Here is a 20,670-nt window from a genome sequence, read left to right as displayed (position 1 = left end):
GGGGTATGTTGTAATTTTTGTTACTGTCCTCTAAAATATTTTTCTATAATACCACTAAGCACCGTAAAATTAAAATTCTAAGTATGTGTAGATACCTTTTACATAATCAAATTAATATAAACCATTTGATGTAATCGAAATCAAAATAAAATTGCACGAAACTTATATATCACTGCGCTTATTATTGTACGCCTGTACATTAATTGAATTATAGTTTTAAGACACAACTCGTACTATATATATCTAATAATAATTTATCTGTATTAAAAATATATTTCTGTCTAGAACTATGTTATATAAAAAAAAATAATTTACATTTTAGTATTTTATACTGAAATACAAGACTGCAGTATGGCAATGTTTAATGATTAAACTGATTAGATATATTATGTACGAATACGAGTAGACGGGAGATTGTGAGAACTTGACGTTAATCAGAAAACATTGCTAAGTAAATACGATTATCGTACTTCATACAAAAATGTACACTGACACTTAAGTACGCCACTGTCTACCCATGAATAACATTTAGGTGTGTAAATAAGACAACAGTTGTTTTAAATGTTTTTACAATTAACAGTAGGTATCTACCTAAGACCTCACGAACATAAGTAATATTTTCTCGTTGATGAACAACGATAAATAATTAGTAGGTAGGTGCAATAAAGTGTCATACATACCCATTTTGAATCTCCAACTTCGCAAATACTTTCAGCACCTAAAATACGTTACATATTATATCTTGTAAATGTTAACATTGGCAAATATTACTGCCAAATTGATATTATTAAAATATGGACATATTTTAGTTTCACGGTGATCTAAATTCATTGCATTAAATACTATTCACTATTATATAATATTATTATACATAATATAGTACACAAACTCACGATATACGTTTCGAAGGAATAAAGTAAATCTCACGTTTCGACACAACCGTGTCCGTTTTATGTTGTAATACAACTAAACCATTAACCAATGTATAATATTCTACTACTGCATATGGAATGGCCGATATTTTTGGCCATAAGTACAAACTCAAAGATATTGTAACATCTGGAATGACCGGAATGGTGGAATGTACAATTTTCAGTTTTCACACAATATGTTATCGGTCTGTTTTATTTTTATCTGTAAAATACTAAAAATAATATTTCTATTAACTCAGAGAATACTGAAACATAAACTGTATACTTAAGTAGGTACATAATATTGTATTTGTTTAGTAAAAATCGTAATAATATAAGTTACAACCAGTCGTGTAGGCATATATAAAGCATATTGTTACATGTACCCACAAGTTAATCTACCGTCGTAAATGAATCTATATTTATTATATTTTATATTTGCGTACTAAAGACTGAACAATTAGCTACTGAATCAACACTTTTTCGGACAATCCAATATTTCTAAACATATTTCAGTTACAGAACGACCAAAATACATTACAAAACGTTATACATTATTTAAACTATATGCCTATATATTATATTGTAGGTACCTACTACCTACGTATAAAAATCTTTTAAATTTCATATTTAACATTCGATTATTGACAAACATTGGCTTTCTGGATAAATCAACTAATAGTACCTACCTATTCTAAACGAGTGCTTAAAGATCAGTGAGAATTAAATTATAAGACGTTATTAATCGTTATTAAGTATATTTTAAGCTGTAGGAGATTAATGTATAAGATTTAAAAAAATACATATTATTATGTATATGCGTGGTGACTGGTGATATGCTGACACTGATGACAGGTGATAATAGTGAACATAAAAAACACGAGGTTTCGTTATCTATTAAACTACTATATACAGATTATAGCAGTGTGTGTCATTAAACATGCTCATCTTCACTCTTTCCTTCGATAATGAATTTAATCAAATTATGATTTTTACAATTTTTAAATATTTAAGACAATATTTCAAATTATTGAGAATTTTTTGTTCTAGATACTAGGAGAACCCACCTATTTTACAGTATGTTATTTAGTGGATAATTTTAACATAAATTATGTATGTTTTTGCACTTCTTGGTATAGATACAAACTTTTTTCTAACCAGCGACTCCAAATTTCATACGGTTAGTCAGTTTCCATGGTTACTTATTAACAAAAATATATTTATGACTCATAGATTTCCCTTTTAGAGGAAAAACATGGAGTAGCGCGCTACTGGGTTTTTTATGCATTTTGATGTACTTATAACTAATAATCAGTAGTTTCTCAATTTTTATAATGTTTGTACTGCAAATAGTTAACCCCCCACACACACACACAACAAAAGTAGTACAAACAATCTCAATCATTTTAAAATATGGTTTCAAAATATATTTAAAATTCCAAAAAATCACTTTTTGAATAACTGCAATAATAAAGAAAAAATTATTTGAAAAAGAATCATTTTGCTTGGTAGGTATCTAAAATATATGTTTGATCATTGAATGTTTATCATAAAAACTATGCCCTACCTAAAAGTATGCTATACTTATTATAATATAGACATATAGTGTTATACTAAAAATGGCATAGTCGAAAAATAATTATGTACTGTTCACTGTTGTATACTATGTTGAAATACAACTATTGTATTATAATAGAATAATAGAATACTCTACCTATTAAATTTCATGTAAATGCTTAAAGTCTTAAAGTCTGAATTATGGTAATCTGTAAGAAATATTAGAGTAAAATATAAATAACAACCAGCTGATTGAAAAATCATAATTTCCAAAGTTATTTATGTAATAATATATATGAATACTACCTATTTTATAATTCATAGAATACGGCCTATTTTATAATTTATAGAATTCGACCTATTTTATAATTTATAGAACACGACCTATTTTATAAATTATTGCAATATGTTAATGTAGATAAATACTATAATGTATTATTATATTATTATGCAGTACATATATAAAAATATAATTGACGCAGAACCGTGTTGTGATTTATTGGGAAAATTTAGGAAAAATCCCAAACAATCATATACAGAAGGTGCCCATGACAGTACCTAACCATTTCAAACACCTATTATAAATTAACAAAAACAAAGTATGCGATACAGAGAAGTGGATTTTTCACTGAGGTCGGGTTATTAACATACAATTCTAATAACGTTATTATTAATTATTTTTAATAGTATATAAAATAATACCTTCTTAGTTGTTATTATTATAATATTTTGTACGCACATAATTAAATTATATCATCACGTATTAGACCTTTAACCTAGTCGGATTACTCGGATTTAGTAAAGTTTGTGCAACACAACTACTGAACATTTTGTGTAAAGCCTTTAGTTTTTTTTAATTATTTTAACATCTCAAACGACTGAAAGAATCATATTTCCACCAGCCTCTAAATAAATCTAAAAGACTTCCCCAGCGTATGAAGTATCGATAACGTAACTAGTCTTCGTAATAATAATAATTAATAATAGCATATTTATATGATAGAATTATTGTTCTGTCATTATTAAATTACTTTAAAATTAACAATGTATGTAAATTAGTTTATACAAGTAGATAGATGCCTATAATATAACTTCAAAATGAAAGCAAAAAAATAAAGCACATACACTGAAACCTAATATAAATATACTTTAACAGCTTAGCATAAAACTCTATGTGTCTGCACACACGCAGTGTACATAGTGTAATTATATTGGTTTATAATAAGTATTTAAAAATAGTTGATTCGTGTCTACTCGCTTAGCAAATGCATCGTGATTCTGACTTAACATTGAATATCATAATGATAAAATATTATATTTTAAAAATCAAATTTAAGAATATATTCCGTGCACCTAATCGAATCGACTCTGAAGAGTTGAGCCCCAACAAATATTAGATATAGGTATGATTTATAATATGAATTCTAAATTAAATATTTTCAAAATGTCAAGTGACCAATACCTAAGCCTCATTGAAATGTCTGTTGTCAACGGTTATGGAATTGATAGCCATAATTATGGTTAGCAAAAATACGGTTCATAATGAATTAAATTACAAATTCGTTTATAAAAAAAAAAGATTAACATCAAAATTAAATTACACCACAATTCAGTCATAGGGTAAATTTTTGTAGATATATACCAGCCCATTCGTGATTCTTAAAGTCGTTAGTAAACTAGAATAACACAATTAATTTTTAAAAAACTAATACTCACTGGTTTATTATACTTTATTTAAGTAATTAAGACTTGACGAATATTAGCATAATTGCAGTCGTTAACAATTAATTGTAAATAAATGCATGTAATAAATTATTGAAAATATTTATACATGTAAAAACGTTTGTAGGGAGAGGGAACTCCAAACAATGTTAAATAGATATCTTAGGTACTTAAACAAAAAAAAAAAAATGAAGAAAACAATAATGTCAAGAAAATCACAGAAGTTATTAATGTATAATCGGCTCACTTCAATGCACACTAATTTTAAATTAGTTTATAGAACTCGATAAGATATAAGTATTATATTTTAATAGAACTATTATGAAGTCTTCAGACATTATAACAGTTGAATACATAATACATTTTCGATAACTAATTATAATTGTATCGTTCTGTCTTAAACTTCAAGTTACACTTGTAAGTACATTTAACATCAACAGCTTATATAATATCTCCAATTATAAAACAACCTACAATATGTATTTTATTCCTCTTATGATCGAGTTACAAATAATCTATTATTTCATTATTTTGATAAGTACTTATTGTACCTACATTGATACGTTCGACTTAGCCATCCCAATCGTTAAACAAAAAATTCTGTATTCATGTACATTGCACACCAACTTTAATCGTGTGATCGCTCAACTATAGTTGTAAAACATTGGTTCTATCCACTAAACTGAAGTGTACAATTTAAGAACTACATGTAATACAATGCAAGTATTTAAAAGTTGTCCATTCCGAATCGAGTTGTTATTCATTTAAATGTAGGTATACCTACATAATTATTTGTAAAAATCTTTAGGCCAGGAGTTACGAGTCATATTATTATATTCGATGAACGAAGGAAGAAGAAATTTAATAGGTTTAATTTTTATATATTTATAATTTTATGTTAGTCAAAAACAGAATTAATTTATCAGAAATATATGAAAGAATACATTTATTATTTAAAGGAACAAAATATTATTGTTTTGTTTTCATTATTATCGTTGACATTTTTGGTTGTATTATAATTGTTATAAAATATATATTCTAATTTATTAATTTCATTGGTATCATTATTGATGTTTTCATTAATTTTAAGGTTACACATAATTTTGTTTTATTATTAAAATTATCTTTAAGTTGTTAAGATTTTGAATTATTTTATTACAATGGTATATGTTATAAATTTATAACTATATTAATATTGTGTATTAAAAATAACCTTTTGGTGTTCTTTTGTTTTCTAATTATTTGTTATACGTATTCTTTAATATTATGCACATTGTTTCGATTATAAATGTTATGAGTTTCACAGTTTGTATTTCTATAATAGCATTATTAGTTTTGTTAATATTATTATCTTTATGCAATGTTAAAGTTATATTTATGAAGTCTATATTGGCAATATATATTGGTGTAAAAAAATGTTCATTCTTTTCATTGGCAATTTTTAACTGTTCATTGAATTTTTCCTTAATTTAATTTATTTGGTTTTACACAATTGCATTTTTTTATATCCACTTGACACTAAGTCGTTTCTTCTAGCTGTTATGTTACCATTATTTCGATTTATTCATATTTTATTACATTGTCTTTTAGTTACCTAAGAGTATTACTACCCATAAACCCTTTATATGTATAATAGTACCTATTTGATTTTAAGTTTTGTCTCGTTAATTAAATTTGATTCATTGTTATCATACAGAGTTAAAGTACCTTCAAAATATAAAGGTAAACATTCAATTATTTCTTCATCAGACCACCCATTTATGCTAGATTCTCTATTGAATTTTTTCAAAATTAAACCAAATGTTACCATATTACAAATGTAATAGGTTTATAAAATTATTTTTGTATGTGTTGTTCATTCTGCTAGAGTTAAATGTATTGATAAATCGTTTAGTTTTGTACCCATTAAAATATTATGATAGTCTGAATTTTTTAATTCAGGAACCGGGTCCGTGGTTATGTTTGATTTGTTAAGTTCAGTAATATAATTGCGGTTTTAGTAATTTATTGATGTCTTTTAAAAGGAGTGTTGTTGTATTTGTCTTTAAATTATCATTAAGTTTATCTGAGTCTGTAGTTGTGTTGATCATTTGTCATTTGAGCAGATATAATTCGATTCTTTCATATACATTAATTAATATTTATTTGTTTTTTGTTGCGTGTTAAATTCCACGAGTTTTGCGCCACTGTAGTACCTAATGTAAAAATAATATGATGTAAGTATTCGTAATATATAATAATAAGTATTTACCTTTCTAATCATAAATATTGTATTATGTATATTAAGTATACACTCTAGTTCACTACTTACTCAAATATATATATACATATGCACCCTCATGTTAGTACGTATAAAGTATTTAACTGAACAATAAATTAACTTACCCCAGTGGCGTCAAATGAAATTAAAACTGGCAAAAGTTGATTAACCCACCCGCCACTTCAAATGACTGAGAATCGGACTCAACTAATTTTATATAAATAATTTAATGACATTCTTATGTTTAATAAAATTATAGCAGCAAGACTAGGACTTGTAGGTATAGATACTCTATTGTTTTATTTACCCAACTTTTAAGGCAGTTCGATTGAACTAGGTACAATATAATGTTCGGCGCCACTGATGATTTACTCTAATTCAACTGCAGGTTTGTCATATAGTCGATGAATAAAGGAAGAAGAAATAGCTAGGTTTAATACCTATTGATTTATTTATAGGTAATTTAATATTATTCTAGCATACAATTAACATCAGAAATATTTGAAATAGTAAATTTATTATTTAAAGACACAAATTATTAATATACTGAATGTATATGTTATACGCATAGTTCGTTAAGAATGACAACAGCCGTGGTCATAATAAGCATAGAGAGTATGGTTTTCGGGATCGGTCTGTAGTCGATGGATGTCTTCCGAGTTGGCAGAAGTAGAACAGTTTATTTAGATAAGGACATACCAATATAATATTACAATCACAGATGTTTTTATGACTATATAAGAATTTAAACATCTGTATGGCTGTAAATTCAATATGATATTATTTATAATATATATTAATAATTATGATTATGACACTCTTGTAATCCGCCCATTAGTTATAAAGAGTCTACCCTCTCACTAATCATTACAAGCTTACAGCTCGCTGCGTAGCGGGCTGATCAGCCAGTTGGAGTAACGGTCAGTCATTTACTATTTGATGAAGAGTGTATTATAAATTTAAGGCAGGTTACACGGTGAACTTTATTCTGGCACTTTATGGATGGTCCGTATTTTGAAAATTACACCTGTCACTGATACAAATGATTGATTTTTTTTCCTAAACATTTTAGATTCTGAGTGAAGTATTGGTTTTATAATCAGCCCCCACAAGAACATATTCAGTGGGGCCCATTATCTTCTTGAAGAATAAATAAAAAAAAAAATAATGTGTTTTTTGTGTCTGCAGTATTATAGACACTTTTAAAAGTAGAAAAATGCTTTAATTTCCAACTTAAGCATATTTTCTGATAAGAAAGTAAATCTAGATTCTAGTTGATAACTTTTGGGGGTAGAAAGTAAAAATTCTAAGGACAAAAAAAAATAGGGAAAACCTGAATTTATATTTTTAAGCATATCTAGATTTTGACAAAATCTATTTTCTTATTTTTTGTAATTCAAAATTTTTAATTCGGTCAAAAAGTTTGAAAATATTATACAAACTTCCTTAAAAGTAGTTTATTCTTGATCCAAAAAATATAAAAATGTATAAACTCGACTTTTTTGTAGACATTATTATTAACGAAATAAAATTATAACAATTTTAATTATTTTATTGTACCTAATTCAAAAATATTTTTCGCGGTTATTTGAAACTTTTACGTAGGTACATTATTCTTTATTTTATGTACACAATAATGACATTTTTTAAAAACATTTAAATTAATTGTATGGCTTTATCGCCCATTGCCTGTTTTTAGTTTATACCGCTTGTACATCTGTTATTGAATTTTTTTTGTATGCAATGATTTATCATTGAATCCATATTTAACACATCCATTATTGTGACCTATATACTCAATGTCTCAATGTCCTTACTAGTTACTGTGAAACAGAGCAGTTAGGTACTTACTTTGCACCTTTTTTACTATAGCCTGTAAATATTGATAAAAAAATGTTAGGTATGCTCAGCTAAAAATCTTGAATAATTTTTACAAAATCCCTGAAAATTTGTTCAGTTTAAAAATATCAAATAATACTTACCTATAATTCATTCATTTTTATAAACGTTTGAAGTTCAAATTTTGACAAAAACCAACAATATAATATTTGCTGCAAATTGTTTTGTAGTTAAGAATTAGATGTAAGAACCTTGTACTAAATTGTCCAGTGCCCCCTTGATCCCCCCCCCACCCACCCTAATAACCCCTTCACAAAGGCACAAAAATAATATAATAATCTGTACTATTATACACGTCGACCTAATACGTAATTATTAACACGTAGATGTGCGCATGCGGCATGGAAAATGCGTAAAACGCAATTAATATTATACCTAATATCCAATAGGTTTATAGGTGGGTACCAAGGTACTAAATAATTACCAAATAGGTAGATATTATTTGCTATAAATTAAAATATTGTGATTTGCAATTCAGATCAAACGCTGAAATGAATAAAAAATTTTTCATAAAAATACAACGATGCATAACACTATTATCGGTATTGGATGACACACTAGAATTAATTTTATAGCCAATAATAGGTATTAGGTATTTTTAATGATCTCGCGGTATATATATATATATAGCTTATCAGCTATAATTTCTTATCAAGGGACCCAACTCTTATCTCGGGGACCCAACTGACCCCATCCCTGGACGTTATGTCGTTAGCACGATACAATATTTTTAGCCTTTTAGTTGTTGCTTACGTTGGCACTACTGAAACGCGAGACTTCGTTTTTACTTATCAATAAAAAAAAAAATAATCACAATAATCGTAATAGCACGTAATATAACAATATTATTATTTCGAGTTATAACCACGTTAAGTGTTTATCATCAGGTTACCGAAACGCTTACAATTTAACAAGTTACAAGTAAGAACACTAAGTTAGAACAATAAACGAATAACCGCCGTGTGACGATCGACTTCATTTTCAGACTAGTTCCTCTATCCCTCGCACGACCTAAAGAATAGTATTTATCGTCAATAATAATTGTTTATCGTCTAGACGTAGTATATCGTTCGCACCATACACCGGTACATCGTGTCCAATTATCTACGGACTACGACCAAACGTGAGCGCCATGAGCGATTCATTCTCAAACGGATGTGAACAGGAAGCTTTGAAGTTTGCCAGTCACCTTTCGCCGACCAAGATTGGAATGCTCGCCCCGAGCCCGATAGTGACTAGACGAACGAGGACCGATTCAACGTGAGTAGAATATTACAATTAGTTTTAACGCGTCATTGCCTCTGACATTAATTTACGAAGGTGGTGGACTTTGCCTGTCCCTGATCGTTCGGCTGGTGAAATGCACTCTTTCGTCTAAGCAACGCTTAAGTCATTCGTCTAAAGGTTTCCATGCAAGTGTTATTATTTACCATTAATTTTGGATTTTCATTGTTACTTTTAGGTCTGCTCTAGCTCTCAAGAATCCTCAGATATCTGGAAAGGTCAAATACTTTTGCAAATCTAAAGGACACGGCTTCATCACTCCCGACAATGGTGATCCAGACGTGTTTGTACATATATCAGAGTAAGACACAATGTTATGATTATTATATTTACTCAGTTTTATGACTAATGGCATTTTTTTTTTTTATATAGTATTGAAGGAGAGTTTGTTCCGTTGCCTGGTGATCAAGTACATTATCGCTTATGCCCTATTCCTCCAAAACTAGAAAAGTGCCAAGCCGTGCATGTGGAAATCGTTAATTTAACACCTCAAGTACATTTAAAATGGGATTCGCCAGAAAACAATTAAATACATCATGATATTTTAGTGATAATATGTACACTAATGTCCATTAATGTATGATATTTTGCAAATATCCAAACCTTTATCAAAACTGGTACATTCCAATTGTCCATGCTCTATAATATAACCAAGAGACTTTATCAGTTGTACTGATATTTTTTTGTTTTTAGCTAAGTGCCAAAATAAAATAATCCATCTAATTATACATAATTTCATAAAATATTTTCGCTTCTACAGTTCGATGTTATTATATCAATCTAGATTAAATAATTATTCGCTATACATGTAATGTCAAATTTTTAAATGACAAACGTTTAATAAATATATTATTAGAAAACAACTTGCCCACTTTTATAATAATTATTTTTTAATTAAATTATTTTGTACAACTGTATTTTGTATGTATGTATTAAAATCCATTGGTACTTTACATCAGAAATTCATCAACTTAATGTTTTTGTGCAAACTTGATATAAAACTATTAGTTTTTTTACAGTAAGTTATATCAATGGTAAAGATTTATCTATAGCAATGCAGCAAAATCAAATTAATGTCTACTCTGTGGATTTAATACTTATATCAGTTTCATAATAAACAACTTAATGCTGTGAACTAGAACATAACTACATTAAGAGGCAATGAAAAATTCCTAAAATAGTTATGTAATACACACAAACATTTTTTAATATATGTATGCTCATAAAAAAAATAATAATAGTAGTTCTCTATCTTCATTTATTGGAGTCCAGAGATTAGCATTATTAATAACATAACATAACATAACTTTTTTTGGGTTGACCCATCCAAAATTATTCTCGTCCCAGAATTATTTAGTGACCCTGTGGTTGAGAACTATCGGTACGTATTATGTTGTCTGTACCTTTATTTTATCGTCAAAATTTTACTATTAAAATAAAAATTATGTTCAAATTATCATTATATTGTAATAATTTTGAATGGAAATGGATAAATAATGCATTTTCATTTTGAACAGTGTATGGTTTTACATTAAAAAATATATCACATTTGTTACTAACTTATTTTATTACATTAATAATGCATTGATATACTATTGTTATATTGATTTGCAGATATATATTATGTATTTAAAAATAATGTATCTTATGTATACGAAAATATGAGAAGTTGTAATTTTTTTAAACATAGTATTTTTTGATTGATAGACCATACATTTTTCAACTAATGCTGCATTGCTTATGTTAAATATAATTTAGTGTTTAACTTTTACATTGGTGTACATTAATTGTGAATTGATTAGAATTTAATAACTACATATTATTATGTATTCATTTTATATACAAAAGTATCCCAATAATAATTGCAATTTTAAAAGTGATTTAATCCTTTGTAAGTTTTTTATCGAATTTATTTTGAAAATGTTACTTACCTATAATTTTTTTAATAAAGTAAATAATGTTGTTTATATTTTTACACATTATTTAAACTAGCTAACATTTTGATAATTCGTTAATTTTCGATCATATAAATGTATTTATTTTTATTACAATTAATAATTATAAATTTTAATTTTTTGTAAGTTTAAGTTACCTCAACTACTTATCATATTATTAGGTATTATTATCAATATTGTGTAACTTTCTAATATACCTACATCTTTAGATTGATTAGGTGATTTTTATAATCCTTCATGGTTTAATGTTATTGATAAAAAACTTAAGTTTTATAAGTAAATATGTTGAATGATACATTTCAAATAACCAATATGATGTGTTGTAGAACGTAGAACGTAGATAAATATGATAAATTAATTTTATCAATTATAATATTTGCAGTTGTTTGTTGACATTAAATCTGTTTTTTGTTTTTATTACTATTATTTCTTATCTAACTGAAATAATATGTTAAAAATAGAATGTAATACTTCAGCAGCAGCTAAATCAAGTTGTTAAAACTGATTTCCATTTTTCATTAGTGGTTCGTTAGTCGTTGAATGGACATCGAAAATTTTTTTTGCTTCTGGTAATAAAGTGATCAGAGTTTAAAAATTATACATGTATAATACTTGTATGTAAATTATCTATTTGTGATTGATAATTATAGTTTTTATATTTTTTCCTCGTAATTAAACATAATCACTTCTTTCTAAAAAATATAAGTAGGTAGGTACGATACATATTCAAAGCTTTCACACTATACGGCTCTCCCACCTCGTCTCTGACCATTGTTTAACCGTGAACACTGTACAATGTTTTTGAATAATACTCCAGCGACATGTTGATGCAGAAAATAAAGTATAAACACGTCGAACTATACCAAAAAATGTAATGGCTATAGTTGAATTTTTGGCAGCATCACACAGGACTAAGTTTAAATTATGGGCAGCGCAAGGAGTGAAAAATGCTCGTGGATTTATATTTAAGATTCGGGTTTGAACTCCTTGATATCTTCCTGTCATGTTCGATCCGTTATCGTAGGCCTGACCTCGACAATTTTCAATGTTTATTTTATATAGTTTAAGTTGTTTCATCAGAACGTCAGATAAATTTAAGCCAGTTGTAGAATCGACCTTTATAAAATCTAAGAAATATTCCTGTATAGTAGGTGTATTGTATTCGTTTTCTTCGTCCATGTGTACTATTCGCAAAAGAATAGCAAGTTGCTCGCTGTGTTCAATATCTGGAGTGCAATCCATTATAATCGTAAAATACTTAGCAGACTGTATGTTTCTTATTATTTTTTGCTTGATTTCATTGGCCATCATATTAATAATTTCGTCTTGTATTCTATGACCTAGATAATGGACATGTGTTTCTTTATTTTTAATTCTGTTAACGTGTTCCATTATTACTGGATCGAATTTCGCCAGCATTTCTATTAAGCCAAGAAATTTCCCATTACTTTTAGTATAAAGTACATCTGATGAACCTCGAAATGCATCATTATGAGCAGCTAAATAATGAATGACTGATAAAATTCTGTTCAGTACATTTGTCCAATGAATTTTCTCCTTCTCAATAATAGATAAATGTTGTTGATTAATACATTTTTCTTTCAAAATTCTTTTTTTAAATTCTGTCCAGGCTTCAATAGATTTAAAATGCTGAACAGAACGCTCATGAGTTATATGTTTCTCAGGCAAGTGTTTCCAGTCGTTTGTTCCGATAGTACTTAGATGGTTTAGGTGGAGGTTTTCAGAAGAGAAAAGCTTACAACTATAACAAAACACGCAGTTTTTCGTAATCGAATAAACAAGCCAAACTCTATCAGTTTTTTCACCATTTATTAAATTTCTTGTATACAAGTTTTTGGTAAATTTTCGTTTAGAGCCATCATTTTGAAGAGTATTTGGAAATTCATAATCCACTAAGCGTATTGGTCCTAACTTAATTATATCATAATATCTTATTTGACTGTCTATATGGCTAGGCCAGTTTCCAGGGTCACTCCATATATGTGATTGATTTTTTAAGCAATCATCATTACCAATAACATTTTTTCCTATAAACTTATTGTTACTTTTTAAAATATAGTTTTCAGTTGAATTTTCATCAATATTGAAAATATTTGGAGTGTTTTCTAAATATAAATAACTTGATTGTTTTGGATTTTCATTAATTTCTATATCATCATTTAATATAATACTTGGAGTGTTATCTAAATATGATGAACTTAATTGTTTTGGGTTTTCAGTAATTTCAATGTCATCGTTTAATATAATATTTGGAGTATTATCTAAATATGAAGAACTTAATTGTAGTATACTTCTTAACGGTGCGTAATGCATAATATCATCATCCTGAGACGGTAATCAACAATACTACTAAGAATACTACTTTTTATAATACGTTTACACGTTATTCTATATACCTATGTTCTACTATTTTCCAACTGTATAATCTGAAGTTTGAACGATAACCATGTCCATAAGTCATAACAATGTTCAATCAGAAAATAATAATAATTGTTTATAATTGTTTATAATTTAGTTTAAGTTTAGTACCTATGTAAAACAGGCTAATGATCCCGTCATCGAGGCCTTCTTCTTTAATAAAAAAAAAATAATAATAATAATAATTGTTGTCTTTAATATATTATAATTTATAATATAGATTATATACGGCTACATTATAAATAATTCAATATTACCGCCGAACGGATGTGGAGGTACCTAAATAAAATTACAAACAATAACAAACAATACAGCCGCGGTGCAATAGTACATTCTACATTTCTACGTATGCGATTTGATCCGAATTTTAGAAAGAATAAAATCAATTTATTGAACGAAAGTTGACTAATAACACTTAAAAATCGAAAACTTAACAACTATCTATTATTAAAAATGTTATTCATACCTTTATATAAAATATACAAATCGTAAGCTTCTTTTCCTTCGTGTTGGTCCTTTGATGTATGAACTCTGAATACAATTTAAAAGTGAAATTATAATATCAACCACACCGGGTCGTATTGTCTTCAAAATATATGTACAACAAATAAAAATAAAACGAAATAATCCACTAATTGATTAAGTGCGTATTATTTAGCGTACATCAGCGCTCTGATGCGATAAGATACTTATTATACTTATATAGATACTTATATAGATACTTATATCGATCGTCGAATAGCTGGTATTATTAGCACTATTATTAATACCATAAGTGATACGTTCATAACGCTATTTATAAATATTATTATCATGCAATATGCATTTGTACAAAATTCAATAAATACTATTTCTCTCCAAAACATATTATAACTTAAACTCTATGAATTATTTTTTTTCAACATAACTACATATTAGCTACCAATTACCATCTAGTTTTCATGACGTAAGCGGGGGGCCCAGGACAAATGTCCCAGTTGACCTACCCAAGAGCCGGCCCTGCATGCAGGCCCGGCGCGAGGGTAAGGCGACTCAGGCGGTCGCCTAGGGCGCCATTTTCAGGGGGGCGCCGAAATTGTTTTTTTACAATTTTGCACACTTTTGTCAGTAATTTTTTTTATTAAATATAAAATACCTACCTAAAATTTTGTACTGAAATTTAGATAATTATTATTATGGTTATTCTGTTTAGCGTACTAACGTAAAATGTTTATCTTAAAATATATTGTTCTATAAATATAAAAATTCCTGAATATTTGTTATCGTTTAATCGGGATCGCGTCGAGCCGTTGTGACTCGTGACTACGTCGCGTCGCCTTCGTTATTGCCATTCTTTAAATTTAGTTGTATCAGATGCTGCATCTTATTCTATAAATTCAATTACAGTTTTCGACGTACTCCAAAGAATTTATGTTTTGTTTTCATCGTCGGTAAATCGATGGAAAATTTTAACCGACAATATAAAAGGGCTGACCGTGAAACCTCTGAGTGACACAAGATGGAAAAGTAGAATCAACAGCGTAAAAGTTGTTCGCTTTCAAACTGAACAAATTTACAATGCGCTTATTAAACTATCCGAAGTTGAAAACATAGATGCTGGAACGCGCCATGAAGCTGTTTCGCTTGCTGATCAACTTACAGATTTTAAGTTTCTAATATCATTAGTTGTTTGGTACGATATTCTTTTTCAAGTGAATCTAGTCAGTAAAAGTATGCAAGCAAAATCAATGGACTTAATAAATGGTTCTAATATGTTAAAAAGTGCTTTAGAGTTTATTAAGAACTATAGAGATCAATTTGATCAGATTTTGGTCAAAGCAAAAGCAATAGCAGATGAACTAGGAGTGGATTCTGAAATAAAAGTAGTTCGGGAGCGTATAAAAAAAAAAAACTTTGATTATGAGCGTTCAGATGATACTGATCATAGAACTGCAGTCGAAAAATTTAAACATGAATTTTTTTACACGTTAATGGACGTTGTTACTACATCATTGACAGATCGTTTTGAAATTTTAAAGATCCATGTTGATTTATGGAATTTTTTGTACGACTTAAAAAATGCACCTGAAAATGAAAACGAATTATTGAAACATTGTATGGATCTACACAATCACCTTAAAGATGGATCTGACTCTGATATTGATGGTGTCGAATTATGCACAGAGATTGTGAACATCAAGCCATTGTTAATTTCTTGTTTGGACGTAAGTTCACCTCTTAATATTCTTCAATACATTTTTGTGAACTCCAAGACATATTTCCAAATCTTTGGATTGCTTTAAGATTATTATTGACGTTACCAGTGACAGTAGCTAGTGGTTAGCGTAGTTTCTCAAAATTAAAACTCATAAAAACATACTTGCGATCTACTATGGCTAATGAACGTTTAATCTCACTATCGGTTTTATCTATAGAAAACGAAATAGCTGCGGAAATTGATTTTTCTACAATTATACGGAGTTTTGCCGAGAGAAAATCAAGAAAGGTGTTGATCGATAACAAATTTAAATAAATGTTTTATTTATGTTATGTTTTATTGTTCACTCTATTTCCATTTATTATTAATTTCTGTATAATTTTTTTTTTTAGTAGTATGTAGGTATTTTATATTTATATGTGAATATTATACCTATTACATTATATTTCGTCATAATATGTTATTTTTTTTTAATTAAGACGATGACAAATATTGTACAAGTTAAGCATTATACGTATATCATTTTTCCGTATTTCTGTCCATGAATAACATTTTTTCCGAATATTGTAATATTATGGGTTGTATGAAAAAGGCGCCAGTTGGCATTTTGGCCTGAGGCGTCATTTAGCCTTGCGCCGGGTCTGCCTGCATGTGTGGTATAGATAAAGCCCTACCGAATGAAATAAAAACGAAAATTTTTGTATTATGAATTTATTTTAATGACAAAGTAGGTACCAACAATTTCCACTCAAGTACAATATTTAAATAAATTGTATACGTGCAATTTTTATGATTGCGACCACTTGCGAGTTGCAATCGATAACTTTTTCAAAATCATCTTTATATCTTATAATATCTAATTATTCATATTTACTTTGCTGAGGGGTTGTTGATATTGTAACATATCCAATATAATCAACATTTAATAATATGATATAATACACGATATAATTGTTGTATACTTGTATAATAATTAAATAATATTCTATTCTATTGTGTTTTGAAACAACTTTTCGTCTCGTTATTGACGAGTTAGATTTTCCAGGCACAAATGCCGAGGTTGCCTCCGAAAAACATATACATCAACGTATTGGTCTGGTGCGTTATTTGAATGCCGAACGCTTCTCCGACCACCGCGTTCCACTGAGGACCGTATTTTTTATCAAGCATTTGTTTCACTGTCTTGGCCGCCGCCTGTTAAAGTTATAGGTACGTCACTTTATTTGTATATTGACGTAATAGGTTTAATTATCAATGATGCAGCGATGTACTCGAAGGTGATAAGGGCTCCCCTCAATTGTTATATTTGATCAATGTATTTCATTATTATAAGTATAATTAAACCTATTAGATCATATTCTAGTAAGGATTAAACTTTGCAGTATTATACCGTAGTAGCAACTTGTAAATTGTATGTGATATGGAGGCGACTGATGCAGTTATAATACAGACGAATATCCACCCACTGATTTTTGAATTGAATGAGTATTATGAGCTGAGTTCCTCAAACTCAACCTCAACCCTTAATTAACGGACCGTAATGCAGAATTATTATCTCATGGTGCATACTATTTAAAATATGTATATATAAATCCTTTTCTTAATTTTTATATTTGAATGAAAACATTTGAAAAACAATTATTGTGATAACTACGTTTTTAACACAGAGAATATGTAGGTACAACGTTATGCTTCAATCTTGAAACTATAATGGCACCTACGCTTAGGTACGTCTTACGTTCTATAAGTCTATGGTCTACACTGAAAAGTGTAATATTATTAAACAATTGGACGCTTTATTATAAAATATTTGATTCTACTATTTTATAACCACATCATAATAGTCACCTAGGTCTTAGGTACATAATAATATAGTATTGAAGAATAAATAAAATGGAATTGAAGCGTTTTCGTACAATATTTGTGTAATTTTTTTTACTGTTCTAATCGTAAATATTAAAATATATTCTAATTGAAATTGTTCAGTAAAAACATTTTATAGACACTATAAAAAAATTAAAACGCATTTTCATCCAAATGAAGGCGAGAACCTACCTTAAGTTTGCAACAGCAACACGTTAATTGACTTGTTACATATTATCATCATTTATAAGGATTTATTATTATGTAAACCGTACAGTTATAGTGATCAGCGAATAGTGAATAAGGTATAAATAATAGTTTATACACCGGCATATTAACAATTATTACCCATTCTTATAGGCACAATAAATAAAAAAGCCGAATATTTATTATTTTAAAGTAGGTACCTATCAAATCATAATAACTTTATGTTCGTAATAAGTAGGTATTTATAATATTATATAACTCCGGCGTTACCTACAATATAGGTAGGACGTAGGTAGTAGTGGTGATTACTAATTAGTAATTAGATATTAAATTAAAAAATGTATTTGTTGTTCACCTGTAGATTACCTTTACTTATAAGTTATAAGCCAGCGTTTTCTAAATACCTATTCCGAACTGGGAATCCCAAAAGTGTGCTCATCATACCTATTATCATGTACCTAAAAATAATTTTTTTAGATGGTATGTGTAATAATATGATATACCTATGTATATAAATCACTACCCATTGTCCGTTCAGTAACAATAACCACCAAGGTGTCAAAATTTGAAACATTGGACTTAAAATATGTACGAATTCCTATGAATAAATTTTAAAAAAATGATTAATCTTACGAAATAATCTGTTCCAAATTTTTCGCATGCTGTTATTATAACTTCAACCGTTTCAGCTTTCATTTCTTCTGACATGTCACACGCCTGACAATATACAATATTATTTGTTTTTATTAATTATTCACATAGATATTATAAACATGAGTTTAAAATGTTTAAATATTTAAAAAGTTTAGTAGATTTTTGAATTTTAAACTTTTAATGCATTGTAGTTATTTATTAAATGTATTATGGTTGGTATTAAAAAAAAATACATATCACAATTAATAAGTATTCAATATTATTTTAAGTCAATACCAAAAATGTATATGACGTATATGATGTACTTCAAAATACTTAATTGATAATTTACAAATAATAATATTTATAAAAGTGTTCAATAATCAATCGTAACACAATTATTTAAATATAAGCAGGCATCTACTCAAATTAGTAGTGATTTTAGCAGAATATCTTAATTTAACCATCCCACGAGTTTTGTGACATAATTTCATAAGCATGGATTGTTTCATTTATGCATGTTGCATGCACTATGTATACAATATAGGCATACGCGTTTTTACGGGAGGGCCCGGGTGGCACTTCCCCCCCTCCGGGCAGACTCAACATCATGCCAGGATACAATTTTCTTTATTATATATCTGTTTTTAATTTAGTTTTAAATGTATTTTTATTGCTTTGACAATAAAAAAAATAGGTCTCACAATTTGCTGTGCCCCCTTAGCCACCGAAGTCTGAACACGCCTATGAATATGGGTACCTAATATCCGTAGGTTAATGTCATTGCCAGGCGGGGATCTAACTGTCTAAGGGTAATGCCGTCCCAGAAATTTTTGGAAAATAATAAATTCTTACAGTGTTCAGTAAATTTATTACGTAAAAAATAATCATTGTTAAAACTATAATTTTTATTAAGCACCCCCCCTCCCCATATCAATAAAAATCCTGGCTACGCCACTGCTGTCGGTATTAGATGGTATACAGTCGACTATACAGTATAGGTGTACTGCAGTATGTATAACTTCGTGCGCGGGTACTCACTTGCACTAATGGATATGTGTGAACAATTTTTTTGTTTTCGTCTTCTTTGGCGTCAGCANGTAAAATATGATAAAACATAATAAAATAAAATATATCTACTACCATCGTGTACTCAATAGTGTCAAAAATACGTCTACACAGCAACAAAAGTACACGTATTAGATGGTATACAGTATAGGTGTACTGCACTACTGCAGTATGTATAACTTCGTGCGCGGGTACTCACTTGCACTAATGGATATGTGTGAACAATTTTTTTGTTTTCGTCTTCTTTGGCGTCAGCAAACTCTTCCATGGCCTATACACGAATCGTTTGGGTGTAGGTAAGAAACTATATAAAACTATACACTAGTGAACGTGCAGCCTTGTTGTGGAATAAATTCACGAAATATCCTACGGCTGCAATGGAAACAACGACCGTCATACAACACAGCAGTATGGATGTTTGTTCGACTATTGATTCTTATACGAGTAGGTATGCCTATGCGTTAGTTGCTATGGAACAACATTATAACGCTAAAGCGCATAATTATATACAATGCGGCTGGTTCTTTTAATTTGCCGATAAACATTTGCCGTTGGTAGGTATAATGATTTGCATCACGAAGATTTGAACATTCCATACATCGTACCTACAATAGACACCGAAATGTATTGATTAAATACTATTTATTTTAAGTGAAAATGTAGTAGAATGTATTA

The 20,670-nt window shown here is 28.6% G+C and overlaps 4 protein-coding genes and 1 long non-coding RNA gene across 5 annotated transcripts; 2 read left to right on the top strand and 3 right to left on the bottom strand.

Moving 5' to 3' along the window:
• Positions 1–676: 676 nt before the first annotated feature.
• Positions 677–4,307, bottom strand: LOC111034782. The gene is made up of 3 exons (XR_002604585.1): positions 4,185–4,307; positions 894–1,144; positions 677–718 (listed from the first exon to the last, which is right to left on the bottom strand). It is a non-coding gene; the product is annotated as an uncharacterized LOC111034782 (long non-coding RNA).
• Positions 4,308–9,145: 4,838 nt separating this feature from the next.
• Positions 9,146–11,062, top strand: LOC111034772 (cold shock domain-containing protein CG9705). The gene is made up of 4 exons (XM_022316136.1): positions 9,146–9,270; positions 9,406–9,609; positions 9,812–9,934; positions 10,006–11,062. The coding sequence occupies exons 2-4, from the start codon at positions 9,482–9,484 to the stop codon at positions 10,160–10,162; spliced, it is 408 nt and encodes a 135-aa protein (XP_022171828.1). The 5' UTR covers positions 9,146–9,270; positions 9,406–9,481; the 3' UTR covers positions 10,163–11,062.
• Positions 11,063–12,323: 1,261 nt separating this feature from the next.
• On the bottom strand, positions 12,324–13,922 carry LOC111034192 (zinc finger MYM-type protein 1-like). Its single transcript, XM_022315284.1, has 2 exons — positions 13,730–13,922; positions 12,324–13,636 (listed from the first exon to the last, which is right to left on the bottom strand). Exons 1-2 carry the CDS (start codon positions 13,920–13,922, stop codon positions 12,324–12,326), a joined length of 1,506 nt encoding a protein of 501 aa, XP_022170976.1.
• Positions 13,923–14,055: 133 nt separating this feature from the next.
• Positions 14,056–16,309, top strand: LOC111034186. Its single transcript, XM_022315273.1, has 2 exons — positions 14,056–14,065; positions 15,414–16,309. Exons 1-2 carry the CDS (start codon positions 14,056–14,058, stop codon positions 16,307–16,309), a joined length of 906 nt encoding a protein of 301 aa, XP_022170965.1.
• A 616-nt stretch (positions 16,310–16,925) lies between these two features.
• Positions 16,926–20,601, bottom strand: LOC111034701 (dynein light chain 4, axonemal). The gene is made up of 3 exons (XM_022316034.1): positions 20,195–20,601; positions 18,928–19,011; positions 16,926–17,418 (listed from the first exon to the last, which is right to left on the bottom strand). Exons 1-3 carry the CDS (start codon positions 20,261–20,263, stop codon positions 17,257–17,259), a joined length of 315 nt encoding a protein of 104 aa, XP_022171726.1. The 5' UTR covers positions 20,264–20,601; the 3' UTR covers positions 16,926–17,256.
• Positions 20,602–20,670: the final 69 nt, after the last annotated feature.

The sequence above is a fragment of the Myzus persicae genome, unplaced genomic scaffold (genome assembly GCF_001856785.1).
Source record: "Myzus persicae strain clone G006 unplaced genomic scaffold, MPER_G0061.0, whole genome shotgun sequence".
NCBI lineage: Eukaryota > Metazoa > Arthropoda > Insecta > Hemiptera > Aphididae > Myzus > Myzus persicae.
Note: the sequence above shows the minus strand (reverse complement) of the source record. Positions and strands in the feature narration are given on the sequence as shown.

Excerpts from the sequence above, each read along its gene's own strand:
- LOC111034772 (XM_022316136.1), top strand. The coding sequence starts at position 9,482 with ATGAGCGATTCATTCTCAAACGGATGTGAACAGGAAGCTTTGAAGTTT. Across the intron at positions 9,610-9,811 it reads CGAACGAGGACCGATTCAAC|GTCTGCTCTAGCTCTCAAGA; the intron begins GTGAGTAGAATA and ends TGTTACTTTTAG. Across the intron at positions 9,935-10,005 it reads GTGTTTGTACATATATCAGA|TATTGAAGGAGAGTTTGTTC; the intron begins GTAAGACACAAT and ends TTTTTTATATAG.
- LOC111034192 (XM_022315284.1), bottom strand. The coding sequence starts at position 13,922 with ATGCATTACGCACCGTTAAGAAGTATACTACAATTAAGTTCTTCATAT. Across the intron at positions 13,637-13,729 it reads TGAAAATCCAAAACAATCAA|GAAAAAATGTTATTGGTAAT; the intron begins GTTATTTATATT and ends ATAAGTTTATAG.
- LOC111034701 (XM_022316034.1), bottom strand. The coding sequence starts at position 20,263 with ATGGAAGAGTTTGCTGACGCCAAAGAAGACGAAAACAAAAAAATTGTT. Across the intron at positions 19,012-20,194 it reads ACACATATCCATTAGTGCAA|GCGTGTGACATGTCAGAAGA; the intron begins GTGAGTACCCGC and ends GTATATTGTCAG. Across the intron at positions 17,419-18,927 it reads AATTTGGAACAGATTATTTC|GCGGCGGCCAAGACAGTGAA; the intron begins GTAAGATTAATC and ends TAACTTTAACAG.